The sequence below is a fragment of the Nymphaea colorata genome, chromosome 1 (genome assembly GCF_008831285.2).
Source record: "Nymphaea colorata isolate Beijing-Zhang1983 chromosome 1, ASM883128v2, whole genome shotgun sequence".
NCBI lineage: Eukaryota > Viridiplantae > Streptophyta > Magnoliopsida > Nymphaeales > Nymphaeaceae > Nymphaea > Nymphaea colorata.
Window position 1 is genome coordinate 22,717,029 of NC_045138.2, and position 16,421 is coordinate 22,733,449.

Sequence of the window (16,421 nt, forward strand, 5' to 3'; positions counted from 1 at the left end):
AACCCATAATATATGCACATATTATGTGTTCACTATGCATATTCACATAATCGGTCACTTTTAAAGAGAGACAAAAGGAGAAAGGCAAATTAAACTGCGAATATTGGTAAGATAGTTTATCATGAAATACTTCTTAAAGAAGGAAATAAATGAGTTTCCTTAATAGAGAACCTTTTCTGCTTTTTTCATGGTATTTCAATATCTTCAAAATAAAGTTTCGCTTTTTTTTTTTCAACTTATTCTCTGTCTTTTGATCCCATGAAAATTAATGACCCAGGTGATTCCCATTAGGTCTAGCATGTGAATGGTTGGTAGTTGAACTCTACAACTTAATATATATATATATACACACATGTATGGTTTGGTTTAGATCTGTTCTCCACTTCACAGATCACATAAGACGGATCATAACTCGTGAAAATTCAAGCCCAACTGCTATTCGCTTGAGGGGGTGTGGTGGGGGTGAAATGTGACATCATATCATATGAAATGTGACAAAAAAAAGTATATAATATGACAGAAGCACGGTCCGCATGCTTCTCCATGCACGTCTAACCTGTCATTGCGCGGTCCGCGCATGCTAATGCTGACGTATTTGCATGCATTACCGTCTTTGATGTTGAGGATTCATCGCTAATAGCTTTTTTTTTTTTTTTTTTTTTTTTTTTTTTTTTTTTTTAATGGATGACGGAAAATACAGTTTTTCTGGGACCATTGAACATGCTGAAAGCAACCAGAGTCCCTCAGGCTTTGTTCATGGAGCGGCTTCACGTTTCCTGTCTTCCTAATTTTCAAAGCCAAACCTCCACTTTTCCCTCAACCATTACGATTAAGAAACTATACTGGCAAATTTAGAATAAAAAACCAGTATTGGCCTTACTTGAGAAATGGTTTTAAAAATTGTAGGTTTTCTTTCAAAACTTAAGAGGGCATTTCGTAACAGAAACATTGTGTCTTTTGGTAAGCAATGTTCTATGAATGCGCCATGATCTATTCTAAAGAATATGTAGTTTCTATTACGAAATGCTTTTTAATTGTACAATTATGATGTTTGAGGGGTATAACATAGTTGGTTAGACCGACTGATTGGTAGAAGTACGATTGATTGTTAGTTCAATTTCGGTAGGCATTATTTTTCTATACTACAAATGATGCATGAAGAACACTCTAGTTGATGGGTATATCGCCCTGGACCACAAGGCAGGGGGAGGGACTTTAATTTTGAGATATCTCTCATGTTTTTTGTGTAAAGAAACTTAAAGTTCAAAGAGAAAAACATATTTTTTCTATATATAAACAAATTCTTTTGAAATTTAAAAAAAAAGTTGGTGCCCACACCTTTTTGTGTGTGTGTGTGTGCTTGTCAAACCTTATTTGTACATTGAAAAAAGAAAAGAAAAAGTTATTTCCCTATGTTTTTGACCATCAAAATTGCTCCACACAAGTCGGAGCATGGAAAACCATTAAGAGGTCCTTTGATAAATAGGAACACATGTACTTTTCATGAATTTAACTTAAAAATTAAAAATTAAAGCAGATTTGTTGACGTCTAATTTTAATGTTTCATGAATCTATTCTGATCTTTACAATAAATTTATACAACACTCACATAGTATTCCAACTACCAAGCTACCTTTAAAGGATCAAATTTGACATGTGGTTGAGAACAGCTTCAACCGACAATTGACGTGTCTAGCTTTTACCTCAATAGCCCTTTTAGATAGAGGGCATCTCATTTTGCCCTCACTAAACTTAGTAAGCCTCTGTTATTATGTACTATAGAGACAGAAAGTGCCCTTACATCCAAGAAATGGATTTGGGAGGCTTGAAAATTAGGAATTTTAGTTGAATATGGGAAATAGCTACATGAGAATGAACGGATTATTATGGAAAGAACTCTTGCTACAGTATGTGTGAGATATATATATATCTTGTTACCTACCTACCATTCAATAAAATATTAAGTGACTCCGATTTTTTTTTTTTTTTTTTGACTATATATGATGTGCACGGGCTACCTCTTGGTCTATGTCTCTTCTTTCAAACAAATTGCAGCCGATTTATAAAACTTGAATTGCCATTAGATATTTTATGTCCTTGATTTCATGACGCTATGTTCCCTTTCCCTTTTCTTCTCTTTTTAAAGTAAGTGAGAAGCACGCTAGACTTGACCTCTCTCTCATTGCTCCAAATTCCACCCTCAGGGGAAGCACGAAAGTATTTTCTCTACCGTCAGCCCCATGTATCTTTATTCCATCTCCCGGTTTTCATCAATATTTCGATTTTATAAATTGGAAATGACCTCATGGATGAGAGCAACTAGGGTTGAATCCTCATGACATTTTTTGCAAGCGCCGCACGTAAACATTAGTTACTTGTGCAAATTTAAAATAAAGATCAAGTACTTCATAAAAATATGGTTCATTGGTCCGTTTATATTTATATATACGATACAAAATTGTATTGAGTTCATCAACAAAGGCACTAGGGGAGTCGGCAACTTTGGCTGGTGGGCACTAATTCAATAACTTTAATATTTTAAAAGAGACCAAACGAAATTCAGGCCTATTAAAAATTATTATTAACGTGCTTTTATGCAATCTAACTTTGTACATATGATCTTAAAAGTGATTGGATGAGAAAACAAGTATTAGGTTAACCATTTTTATTTTAATTATGCTTTTTAATAATAAAAAATGAACACCACTCTTATAGCATCCAAATTTTGATAATAAAAAAAAAAATCAGATTTTCTTCCAAAATAACTTGAATTAAAACATTATTTGAATTTTTGGTTATGAACATGTTAGGTTGTTCACATTTTGTTTACAATATTTTTTAAACACAAATTTAAGAGTGAATAGTTTTAATCTCTTACTTTAGTGGTCACTCGGGTATTGACCAATTTCTTTCTCTATCTTCCTTTTATTATATATATATATATGTAAATATATATAAGATTATTATTTTTGTTAACGGGTGGAAAGCTGTAGATTGTAAAAATGGTTCAAAAATAGTAGACACAACAATCCTATAAAAATTCAAAGCGGAAAGATCAATTTATATATATATAGTAAGTACGAGTGCGATATAACGTTTGATAAGATATAATTATCAGAAGATGTGACGCATTTTCAAAGCAGATGATATTTAAGAGAGTTGTCTCTCGGTCGATAGGTACACATGGTGATGGGACAACCGCTCCTGAAAATATCATCTGACAAAAAAAGCCCGCGATAGTTTCAATCCGTGGGCGACCTCTGTTTTCGGGACTCAGAAAACAACAAATCGCTACGATAAAAAAGAGGTATATTCGCTTTAATATTCGGACCTGCTCCCCTTCCCTTTTTTCCTTTTCGCCCACCGCTCTATTGCCCGTTGGGTTGTGGGGACGAAGTTTGATGCACCAAGAATCAGGAATTGTCACCAAACTACTTCCTCCTTCAATATGCAGGCTGATGCCTGCTTTCTAAGCAACACACCTTCATCTCTTGACTCTCAGGTGAAATTGCACATACGCCTTTATATATATATATATATATTACTTGTTCAAGCCAAAATATGTGATATTGACCTTTTCAAAATGAACTTAACCATGCAATTCAATGAGCTAATTTTAAAGAGGAGGTGTTACTTACAACTTGGGGGAACTTCACAAATGCGGAGTATATATTAATCTTGTAGTATCCGCGCACATTAAATTAATGCCAAAACATTGGTGCGTATCAATTGTTTATTTCATAGTGTGTTTAGTATGAAGTAGAAAATGTGCAAAAAGCAATGCAACCGTGTTCACTACAACTATTGTATAAACCGTGTTCATTGGTAGGGTGCTAATGAATCATCTTGGTCGTTGATCTTTTTTTTTTTTAAATGCATAGTTGAAAGAAAAAAAACAAAGAACAAAATTTACCAATTAATGTTAGATGACCGGTATGCTGACGTCCCTTTCAACTTTCAAGTCTCAATCAGGCAACAAAAAGAAGAATCAACCGCATACATAGTTGATACTTATTGCATTTGCCATACAACACAAGACAAGCTTATACTGTTTATTTTTCAGTTATAAATTAATCCCAAACAAAACATCCAAAGCATTCAATAGCCCAATAAATAAGAATAAGAAAGAGCTCATGCAAACATATAAGAACCCGCTTTTCCTTTTGTCGATCCATGTGTTCTTCTGCATTGAGATTACTGGACCGCCAGGCGGCGCTACCATACCAAGATCCGAAATATATGCAGTCGACTGCACGTAACTGTCTAGGCAACCTTGCCTACTCCAAAAAAAAAAATTGTAGAATTTTATATTAGATTATAACACAGGAAAATTTGTAATTATAATTCTACATAATGTTTGGAAGATACAATATGATAAGTATGGTGAGTTTGAAAGAAACAAAAAAAATATGATAAATTTTAAAACTTAAAATAAAAAATAATAACACAAACATCAAAAAAATAATTAAATTTACAACAAATAAGAGATAAATAATAAAAAAAACTGTTTGATGTTAAAAAAACTGAAAAAATGAAAAAAGTAAAAAAAAAAAACGCATTAAAAACATGTTTTCTTCGTTTTTATGTTTTTTAAAAAAACGTTTTTCTAAGTTTTAAATAAAAAAGTAAAAAAATCACATTAGAAACATGTTTTTTTTTTTTTAATGTTTTTCTACAAAACGTGTTTTAAAATTTTAAATGGTCATTTAATTTACTTTTTTTATTTTTTCAAAAAAAACACGTTTTCTGTGATTATGTTGGTAATCGTCTGCCCCAAAGAACAAATGATTTTTGCTATATCAGCAATTCTAGAAATAACGTTCAAATTTTAGTTAAGAATAACTAGTTAAATTTTATAGATGCACTACCATTACCAAAGTTAAAATTTTTTATCAGTTAAACACAAGTTTTATTTTTTTTTGTATAAAACAAATATATATTTTTCAAATGTAGATACAAATTTTATTAGAAGAGGTAGGACCGAAGAAAGGACAAAGACAAAGAAGAGCGGTTTTATCGAATCGCCGCAACTACGAACAGATCCAAATTTAGAATTGCAACACCTGTTAAGGCATCTGCCCGATAAAGCCGAGCAGCCACCGTCCGTCACCAACGCAACGCACGCAATCCAATGTCCAAATGGTATTTTAGAACCAAATAATAAAAAAAAACCAAAAACCTTTCAAGCACATCGATTTTTTCCTTTTTCTCTCGAACCGTCGAACACTTATTAATTAATCAAAAAAAATGGTCGATGATCTTTAAAAAAAAGCTTCCATAGGGCATAACTGAAGAAGGAAAAGATTAAGCACGTAGATGGAAATATCGAGAATATGAAGGAGCTTAAATAAAAAAAGGGGCCGCCTTCAATGATTCGGAGAGGGATAAGGACGAAGCTTGGGGCGCCACGCACCCAAACCAACGCGTGGCCATCTCCGTGGGTTCGGTCGCAGTTCGTTGGGCGCCTCGCCCCATAGATCCACTTCCCCCTCTCTCTCTTCATTTCATTTTTTTAATTTTAATGGAAAACAAAATAAAATAAAATAAAAGTAGTAAAAGCCCGTTGGTTGGGTAGGTGACGACGCCGAGGGGGGGTTTTCCTTTTTATTTTATTTTTTTATTTTATGTTTTCTGTTTTGGGGTTTGCCCTCCCGTGGTTTTTTTTATGAGCGCCCCCTTTCTTATTGTTCCCCGCCTGCTCCCTTCTCTTTCATCGCAGGGGGACACTCACAGTCACAGTGTGGGTTGGGGTGCGTCGCCGAAAGGAGTGAAGAAAGGAGAGTGTTAGTGTTCCGCAAGAGAGGAGACGGATGGATTTCGGAATCCCCAGGGAGCTTTCAGATCTGCAGAAGCAGCGTCTGCTCTATCAGCCCGAGCTCCCTCCTTGCCTCCAGGTTTGCCCTCCCTCTCTCTGTGGGTTTGCGAACTTTGCGAGTTTGGTGTTAGGCTTTCTGGCGCGTCTTTGATGCTTGGTTTTTTTTTTTTTTCTGGGATCGGAGATTCGTTTCTTGATTTTTCTCTTGATTTTGGTGAGAGTATGTTCGAAAAGCGTTGCGGATTCGTCGATCAGGTTCCCGTTTCGGGATTTCTAGTGGGGTTCTGCGCGCACGTTGCTGTGGCTGAGAGTTCCTTGGATCGCAGTGAGGTTTTAAGTTTTTCTGTGAAGGCGCTCGTAAAAATGAGGTTTTTGAGATGGGATGCTCTCTGTGCTGCTGGATCTTTCCGTTTTTCTGCATTTGGAGTCTTTTGGATTGTGATTTGGGACGCTTAAAGGAAACACGAGATTCTTCTAAAGAGCAATAATTTTGTTGTGCTTTTTTTTTTGTTCGTGCTTTGATGTTAATCCATGTCATGTTTTTCGTGATTGTTTTTTCTCAGAACCAATAGTTTTTAAGCATTGTTTTCGGATATCATCGGGAAAGAAACATTGGATCTTGCTTGCTTACAAAGTGTCGTCCGGAAGGATTTTTCTCTCATCGCTAAAACGATTTTGCTGCGACTACTAATGGATTTTTCTTTTTTTTTTGGAAAAAGAATTCCAGAAACAGTTTCATAGCCTCTATGCTACTATCTTCATGCAGGGAAATACCTGTTTAGTTACTGTCTAGACCTTGCGTGTGCTTGGTTGCAGGCCTGCGTCTGTTGTGTATGGCGCCGAATAATTTCAAAATATGATGCCATCTTTGAAGGAATAAACATGGAGGCGGTTTCACATATCTCGCAAATGTCACCGATTGTATCGTCCAATATAGCTTGTGTAATGGGTCGCTTTTTTTTTTTTCGAGGTTTCAACTGCAAAAGACTTTATTAAATTCTTTGTTGATTTTAATTCTCTATTTTCTAAAAATTATTTCCGCGAAAGCATCTTTGGATTCAGATCACTTATATTCCATTTTCCCGACTATTCTTTCATCTCTTTTCCAGATTTGTGGCAGAATTCTGCCCATAATTAATTATTATTTGTTGAGCTTTTCCTTGTTAAAGGTTTGGTGTATATTTATGAACTTGTGTTAACCCATTGTCTGATAATCGTTGTCTACAGGGAACTGAAGTTAGGGTTGAGTTTGGCGATTCTACCACTGCTGGAGACACATCTGCTGCTAGTGCAGTTAGTCGCTACTTTCCTCTTACGTATGGACAGCCGTTGGTTCATTTCTTAAGGGCGACGGCGAAGGTCCCTGATGCTCATATCATTACGGAGCATCCTGCAATTAGGTAAAATCTTCTTGGAGGCGGAAATTTCCAAGGCATCCGGAATTCATAATGAGTAGCATATTATTGAATCTGCGTTTGCTTATGTTTGTGAAATAGATATATATTTTTTTAAATTTTTTATTTTTGGTCAACTTTCCTCATATTTCTTCCCCATTTACGTCGCGGAGTTGTATATACAATTTGTTTGTGTTTGACCTTCAGTTGTATAATATTTGTACGACCTGTGGACATGGTTGAGATGACATTTGGCTCCTTTCTTTATTGCAGGGTCGGGGTTGTCTTTTCTGGACGACAATCTCCAGGAGGACACAATGTAATTTGGGGTCTTTATGATGCGCTTAAGTTGCATAACCCACAAAATGTCTTGCTGGGTTTCGTGGGTAAGTTTTTTTCTTTTCTGTCTTCCCGAGCTTCTTCCACAGCACAGATATTAACGATGTTTTGAAAATATCGGGTTTTTATCTTCAAAAGGAACAAAGTACTTTATCAGGAAAATATCACTATGTTTGCAAACTTGTAAAAAAGTATCGTAATCATGTTGGATATTTGGAAAAATTCCCTTGTTTATATATATTTTCAGTGTATATTTTCCACTTTTTGTTTCTTTTTGATTTTTGACAACCATTTTGAATGTTCTTCAAAATTTTTAGTAAAGTTAGTATAAAACTACAATCATTAAGATTTTCTACTATTCTTTAGGATTTTTAGAATTTTCCTAAAATTAGTAAAGTTAGGATTTCCTAAAATTTTCCGTAGATACAACAATTTTATTAAAAAAAACCTTCCAAGAAGAACCTGTCCAAGGAACCCCGGGAACAGTTTCTGTAAGTATTGTTTTTCTAATACTGGATTCTTATACATCAACGTTTTCATAGTTTATTTTTAGTTCAGGGACCAATTTGTTTCATGCTCATACTTGGACAATGCATACTGAAGCCCTTTTCATTTTGGGCACTTTCTAACAGGTGGTACGGAAGGTTTGTTTGCTCAGAGGACTCTGGAAATCACAGAAGATGTATTGTCCAGCTACAAAAACCAAGGTCTTACTTTAGTTGCATATTTCTTGTGCACAGTATGCTTGATTTCAGGGACAATCTATTGATGCCATGTCCTTTTATGTCTTCTTCCTTTTCCTGTTTTGGGATTGTTTTGAGAAAGGGGTTCATTACAACTATTTCTTCTTCACTTGGACTTTATACCTGCTGGAGTTCTTATTTAAATAACTTTTCAAGTAATGGAAGAACTATTCCAGGGAGGCATGCATTCTCGATTTTTTCTTCTTCCCTTGGGCCTTGACCTCTGTTGTAAGTTTTGTAAAAACCCAATGGCTTGCATGGACTAGCTTGAATGCTATTGGACTGTAATTTTCATTAAAGGTATCAGAAGTATATTTCTTCATAGCCACTTGATTGAAGTTTCTGAAACAAGGATTCCGAAAACAGGGCAATTTCAAGGCATCCTAATGGTGGATCACATATCGCATTTGGGAAAGTTCTTGGCATTTATGAAACCTATTTTGCCGATCAATATGAGGAACTATTGAAGTTCATATTTTCTAAGTTGGAGAAATCCACACGTTGCTGCCATCAAGTGAGGCAGACTATTGGAAAATAGCTGAACGGGAAGGCTGCAGTTGAAGGCGGCATTTGCACACCTTTTTAGATCTCTTATTCCTTTGGTGTTCCATAGATGTCCTGCTTCTCCTTTCTGATGCAAAACCATTCAATCAAGTCCTCATTTTGCAATGTCATATGGCCGTTAGGGATGAATGGTAGCTGTTCCACTAACGTTTGCCTCTGCTGCGACCATTTTGGACGCCTAATGTAGTTTTCTATCATCTCAACTTGCTTTTTCTTGGATTAATTACCAAAAAGTATGTGCCATTCATGTGGTGTCAAAGGTATTTTCCCGCAGGGTGTAAGAGAGTAGATGATATAAAAAGTCTTAGCTATTTTTGGGTGAAAATGAAGCCAAACATAAGACTTAAAAAGTCAGGCTACTAAAGCCTAGGAACATGTGCCATGCCGTGTCTTCAGTGATGGATCTAAAATCTCCCTCAGTATTTGAATGCTTTTGCTTTGCTGTTGAATGAAACATCATAGGGTTTATCTTTGATACCTTCCTTTTTTGCATCATCTGCATGTGCAGGTGGCTTTGACATGCTAGGACGGTCTGTTGATCAAATAAGGACAACTGAGCAAGTGAATGCTGCACTGACAACATGCCAAAATTTGAAGTTGGATGGGCTTGTTATTATTGGAGGTAAAATATTCATCGGCAGATGGTCTGCAGTTTGAGGAATCAGGTGACTTTGTGGATTAATGGTTTTTTTATTTGAAGGTGTGACTTCCAACTCCGATGCTGCTACACTTGCTGAGACATTTGCTGATGCAAAATGTCCTACAAAGGTAGCTATGTGAAAGATTTTATTTTTTTCATTGTTTGGGAAACCTTGAACTGTTGTCTGTAATTTGTGGTATCTTGTGCGAGAGATTAGTCATTGGATCTGTAACTAATGGGCAACTCTGATTTCATTCTTTTGTTGTTCAGGTAGTGGGAGTTCCTGTTAGTTTGTATGGTGACTTGAAGAATCAATTTGTGGAGGCAAATGTTGGTTTTGATACAATCTGCAAGGTAAGCAGTGGGTAAATTTGTAGGCAGCTATTACTGATATTTGGTTGCTCCATGTTTTAACTTTTGTGAACAACAAAGAAAACAGGTGTTTGACTTTTTTCTTCAACTTCTGGACTGAAAAAATATGGTTTACATTATCATATGTTTTTGAAATGATCAGTTTTGTGCTTAATAGGTGAAGCCTGTTTTGGCTGGACACCTGTTAAAGACCCTGTTTGAATGCCTTGAGTCAAATTTGTTATTAAATTCCTATTGAATGAGAAAAATTCACACTGTGGTAGCTTCTTTTTGTCCTAAATTGCAAAAGCTTTTCAGTTTTTGTCTTGAGGACTTTATAATTTGGTTTCTGTTGTAATATATCTTGGTAATATATCTCTAGGTTTGGATTTACAGGCGGTAGCTTATCCAATTTTTTACTTTCTTTCCCCCATGTACAGGTTAACTCTCAGCTAATCAGTAATGTCTGTACAGATGCACTTTCTGCTGAGAAGGTAACTGTTTTCGTCCATCATTGCTGCGTGCCATGAACTTGTACACCGTGCTGCTCTTTTGTCGTTTTCTCTCATGCCTTTCCCTTCTAGGCTTATTGCTGAAGTTTTCATCATGCCTAATAGGGTATTAAAAATTTTGAGGCTAAAAAGGGTAGCCATGTACGAAGGAAATCTGTGAGATATCTGGCAACTTTATCTGGACAATATGGATAAAACTTCTGGAAATAGCATTCTGAAATTCAGTATATGTTTTTTTTTTAATATCTTTTGCAAGTTGACGAGAAAAATTTCTGAGAAGTGGATTTCATTATTAAGAGATCGATATTTTATTTGTACTCTTAGGATTTTCTTTCCCTAATTTTTATGTAGCTATATTATTCTGGAGTTCGTCAATTGTGTCTGTAGAGACTCCGAACAACATGGTTTCTAGTATCAATTTCATGAAACTGTCGCAGCACGAGTCCTGTACTAATGGCAACGTACTGAAATGTAAATTATGTCTGAAACCTTTACTGTGTTTCAGGCCATTCGGCTTGGAATGTCAAATCCACCTTAGAACGGAGGAGAGGATTAAATAATAAAAAGAAAAAAAAAACTTGGACTGCAGAATCTTTGGCGAATAGTAAATCAAATGTTTTCTCTGCTTTAACACACTGTGTTTTACTGTTCTCATTATATTCGGATCCTGAACAATGTTTTCCTCATTTTTTATTTGTTGTTAAATATATGACCATAATCTTAATTCAAATCTATGGATCAATTTATGAGTGCCTTATTTTTTCCTCTTCTCTTTCTTTTGGGTGTTGGTCAGTCTCCTAAAGTTTCCTCATGGTTGTATTTTTTACGGCAGTGGGATATCTATTATCCATATGTAACTCTGTCTCCTAATTGTTCAATTACCTAAATATTTATAACTTTGAGTCATTTATCCATATGCAACTTTGTCTCTTAATGGTCTGTCTACCTAAATATTTATGATTTTGAGTCACTAGTTCAATGGTTATGATCGAAAAGTGCATTTTTTTTTTGTACTACAGAAGGGTATTTTGTGTTCTAACATTCTTTTTCACAATCTCATCTCATGAACTCTTTTCTTTTTCAGTACTACTATTTCATCCGAGTTATGGGCAGGAGGGTATCCCATGTTGCCCTGGAGTGTGCTCTCCAATCGCATCCAAACATGGTCTGCTTTCTTTCACAAGGACTTCCGTTTTCCTACTTCAGTCTTTTCTTTCCTCTTGATCTCATAAATTGTTTGTTATTAGGTCATCCTTGGTGAAGAGGTAGCTGCAACAAAACTCACTCTTTTTGATCTGACGAAGCAAATTTGTGATGCCATTCAAGCCAGGGCTGAGAAAGGTCCATTTAACTGATTATGTTTTTTCTGAAAAGTACAGGCTTAATCTGTTATTACTATTTCTCTGACCATTTTGGTCTCAACTCTGGAGCAGATAAGTACCATGGTGTCATCCTTCTGCCAGAAGGTCTTATTGAAAGTATTCCAGAAGTGTATGCTCTCTTGCAGGTAAGCAGTCCAAAATATTCAATTTACTAGTCTTTTTGTATATCGTTGTGGTCTGTGGGCTCAACTGCAGTTTTAACATCTTTATGTTTTATTTGTGGAAAAGCATTCCTTTATCATTTACCATTTTTATTTTCTCTACCTTATCATACTTTACATCCTCTAGGAAATTCACGGTCTGCAAGGCCAAGGTGTTTCGGTGGACAATATTTCTTCACAACTTTCTCCATGGGCATCTGCTTTATTTGAATTTTTGCCGCCATTTATCAGAAGACAGGTACCTCTACTAAGCTGTTCATATTTGAGATTGTGCTTGGTTTTTACCCTTTCTGTTGTCATCTAACTGTGATCATTTTTCTAATTTTTCAGCTGCTGCTTCAACGTGAATCAGATGACTCTGCGCAGTTATCTCAGGTGAAAAGTGTGAAAAGTTGTCTACTTGTACAATAGACCTTCTTTTAGGATTGCATTCCTGATTCCTTGGTTTCAACCTGTGGTTAGATTGAAACTGAGAAACTTTTAGCCCAGCTGGTGGAAACAGAAATCAACAGGCGACTGGTATGGCTTCACCTAAGCGAGTGTTTTTTCTGTCAACTATAGAAGTACTGGAGGGTGTACTGATGCTTTTCTATTTTCAGAAAGAAGGAACTTACAAGGGGAAGAAGTTCAATGCCATATGCCATTTCTTTGGTTACCAAGCTCGTGGCGCATTGCCATCAAAATTTGACTGTGACTATGCTTATGTACGAACTATCATCCCATTGGGCAAATTGGTGTTACCCCAACTACCTCTTCTTTCTTTGGTTGTAATGCCAGGCCTTTCTGTTTCTGCAGGTCCTTGGGCATATATGCTACCACATTCTTTCAGCTCGTTTGAATGGCTACATGGCTACCATAACCAATCTAAAGAATCCTTCTAATAAGTGGAGATGTGGCGCCACTCCTATAACTGTATGTTCTTATGGTCTTCATCTAGGAAACTTGCTGTTTCGTAGGGCCATTATTCTTGAGCAGTTGTCGAACTCTTTTTTCCATTTGTTGGGTTTACCTTAGTCTTCCCCCTCTTGCCTTATGTGTGATGTCAGGCAATGTTGACTGTGAAACGTTGGTCGAGAGGTCCTGGTGTTGCATCCATTGGAAAGCCTGCAATCCATGTCACACCTGTGGATCTGAAGGGGAAAGCATATGAGTACGTCTTTAACCGCTCTTTGTTTGTATTGGTTTCAGTTCATTCTAACTGCCCTTTTGTTTGGCTGTTGAATCTGCGCATCCTTTTTGCTCTCTATGTTGCTAATTAAACGTTATTTTTATGAACCTGGAAAAAATTGCCGCCTTGTGAGCATAGCGATAGGTATGGGTATCCTTGCCTTGGCCAAGGATCTTCTAGTTGTCGTTGTCAATGCTAGAAGTAGCTGCGAATGGCTTTACTTTTCAGGGCAAATTCTAGGTTTAGATCCCGATGAGCTTAATCAGTGGCTTTGTTGACTACTGGTATTCGTTGCACTTCACTCTTAATGTTGTCAATGCCATGCGCTGGAGGTCCGCTGGTTTCGAAAGTAATTGAAAAAACGGGATTGGGTGCATCCGGCCTGCCCTCTATTGCTTATTCCTCTGTCCACAAATTCGAACATTTATTTTTCTGATTTTATCTTCTAAATGACTAGCGTCCTGTTGGTTGGGCTGATTTTTTGCTCGTCCAATTCTAGATTGGTGCTAAAAGGGTACTTGTCTTTTTCCTGTTTCTTCTTTTTGGTTCTCTCTCAGGTGGCTGAGGCAAAATGCAGCAATGTTCTTGATGGACGACATCTATAGGAACCCAGGCCCCCTCCAATATGAAGGCCCAGGAGCAGATGTCAGGACTGTGACTCTTGCTGTGGAAGATCAGGACTACATGGGTCGTATCAAGAAATTGCAGGAGTATCTAGAGAAGGTCTGCTTGCTTGCCATAATCTATTTCTCTAGTAACCTGTTGTTATGTGCCTGTAGCTTGTTCGTCGAAAATACTTCATAATATCACATGATTTTCGAGGCTGATAAAATGCTGAAAAAGACACATCTTGAAAATGTAGTTCATCCTGCTATTACAACATTCTTTTTGTCCATGTTTCAATTGTCATGCATATAAATAATAACGGCATCGTTAGCAGACTTCCCGATCTGAGTCATGAGTCGTCCGAGTCAGTTAGGATCGCCCATTTAATGGGTCAGGAGTCAGGGTCTACCGAGTCGGCTGGGACCCATCATTTTATTAATTACATGTTTTTTTTTCGTGAGTAGCTAAATATTGAAGTTTGTTATTTTTTAAATTGTAAAATCTCTCAATATTACATGCTATTCAATTTTCAGTTGATGAAAAAAAAAACAAAGTGCACTTGCCTTCGACTTAACACAGCCAAGTAACAGAGTCAACTCCAAGTCACGAGTCTCTTCTGTCTCTCTACTGATTCTATTTTGGTTTGGTGTCTTGTTCTTTTCCAGGTGAAGACAATAGTGAAGCCAGGCTGCTCACAGGATGTTCTGAAGGCTGCTCTCAGTGCCATGGCTTCCGTTACAGATATACTCTCCGTCATGTCAACCCCTACTTACAGCACACAACTGCTCTGAGGTCTTGATCCGGAACAGCGTCTTGGACAACTGAAGTCTACAGTGACTTCTTCTGCAGCGCCCTCTCTCTCTCTCTCTATCTCCCCACCCCTGAGTTGTGATGAGTAGATCTTTTGTCATAAATGGCTGCCTCTGTGGGCCACTGAATTTTGTGATGGTTCCAATGACCATGGGTCTTGTTGAACTTTCTACTTTCCGTGGTATTTGCTGTAAGCCTCTTTGTTTATCAATTTTGACTGTGTTTTATGGTTCTATAAAAGGTTAGCTGGTGTAAGCTACCGTTCTTCATTCTCGGCGTGTTTCCAACCGAAGGGCTTTGACTGGTTAGTGTCGATGCTGTTTTCTTAGCCCATCACTTTCCGATTTTTCTCCGTTTCATGTAAGCGGATCGGTTTTGGGTATTTTCTAAAAAACGCCTTTCGGTTTGCGAAAATAAAAGAAGACGGCATTATTTTCGAATTATTTTTACTCTCTCTCTCTCTCCTGAATTCAAACAGGCCGTCAAAGGGCAGGTCTATCGGTCGAGACCTTACAAAAAATTACAACGCAGTCCCGCTGAAGTGCCCCCGTCTCACAGGGAATTATCTATCAGGTGTTTTGAAGCTTGGTTACTGTATTGAATCTGATCCCACTTATTAAGAGATTGCAGAATAGTTCCAGAGGAATTGGACGACGCCCAAACGCAACACTGACCTTGACAATAGACTGATTTAGCAAACCAAACAATTGATTAACTGATGAGTGCAGATAAGGCGGTGGTTTCTTCATGATCTTTTGTCATAAATGTTGCCTCTTCTACAAACCTGATCACAAAAACCATGGGTTTCGGCATTCGATCTGTCTTGCCGGCTAAGTTTGTCCCCAACATAAGTATCAGGATTAAAGGGCCTCCAGACAGGGGTGGAGGCAAGTGTGGGCAATTGCCCACACAAGGCCACAAAAAATGGTTGTTCTATATTGAATTGCATAACCATTTTTTGAATTGACATACTAGTGCCTCGTAAAAATCTAAGATTATATAACTAGTGTCCCTTTGTTGAAATTTTCTAGCTCTGCCCCTGCTTCAGGATCTAACATGATAAAAATATTACGTAGTTCTTTTGTTTTATAATTGCCCTTTCTGGTATGTTGATTTTTAAGTTGTGAGGCAAATAATGCAGATATTCATTGATTTCATTGATCTGGTTAATTTACTCATGACATGGCCAAACATAGAGAGTTTTAAAGGTACATTTGCTTTCATTAGTTCCCTAGTGGTTAGCTTTAGAATAAGTGGACCTTTCAAACTGATTTACATATCATTCCCATGCTTGAAATTCTTCATAGAGATTTTGTAATTTGTGTGCATTGTTACAACAAGCTATTAATAATTTCTCAACTTCTTGATTTCTTAAGACAACTCTTCCTTATGCAACATAGTTTCTATTGTATGTTCTCTTTCTATATCGTTGTGTAAGCATATATATTTGTATACTATTGAACTCGGCAAGTATGATAATGCTTGTTTTAGATTTGGGCTATTGTAGCCTGCTGAAAGTGTGCACATGAGATCTGGCTGTTGCAACAATCTCTTCTTGGTAAGCATGTTTAAATTATTAATAAACAAACAGGTTATTGAGAGAGAGAGAGAGAGAGAGAGAGAGAGAGAGAATTTTTCCTTCTTTCTTTCAAAACTGGCATATGACTTTCCTCTACATTTGCTTCTGCTTCTCATATTCTCTATGCTCAATTACTAAACTATATGAACTTTTTACTGCTTGTATGGTGGTTTTTAGGTTCCCACGTTTCATTGAAACTCTTAGTGAGGTTGGTTAAACTTCTTTTTCTTTCTTTTTTTCTCTCTCTCTATTCGATCTGGTTTTGGGACCATTTTAGTAGCAAGTGAATGAATCACGAAACATGTGCTTTTACAAATTTATTTTTGATAATGTGGCATTTCCTTTGATAAAGGATTT

General features: G+C 36.7%; 1 protein-coding gene across 1 annotated transcript; it reads left to right on the forward strand.

Annotated features, from left to right (window-relative positions):
- The first annotated feature begins 5,667 nt into the window (after nt 1-5,667).
- Nucleotides 5,668-14,754, forward strand: LOC116245800 (pyrophosphate--fructose 6-phosphate 1-phosphotransferase subunit alpha). The gene is made up of 19 exons (XM_031617358.2): nt 5,668-5,894; nt 7,043-7,215; nt 7,483-7,595; nt 8,181-8,255; nt 9,364-9,477; nt 9,556-9,623; nt 9,766-9,849; nt 10,287-10,340; nt 11,443-11,523; nt 11,606-11,699; nt 11,792-11,865; nt 12,029-12,139; nt 12,232-12,276; nt 12,364-12,420; nt 12,501-12,605; nt 12,697-12,813; nt 12,948-13,051; nt 13,627-13,792; nt 14,341-14,754. The coding sequence occupies exons 1-19, from the start codon at nt 5,811-5,813 to the stop codon at nt 14,464-14,466; spliced, it is 1,845 nt and encodes a 614-aa protein (XP_031473218.1). The 5' UTR covers nt 5,668-5,810; the 3' UTR covers nt 14,467-14,754.
- Nucleotides 14,755-16,421: the final 1,667 nt, after the last annotated feature.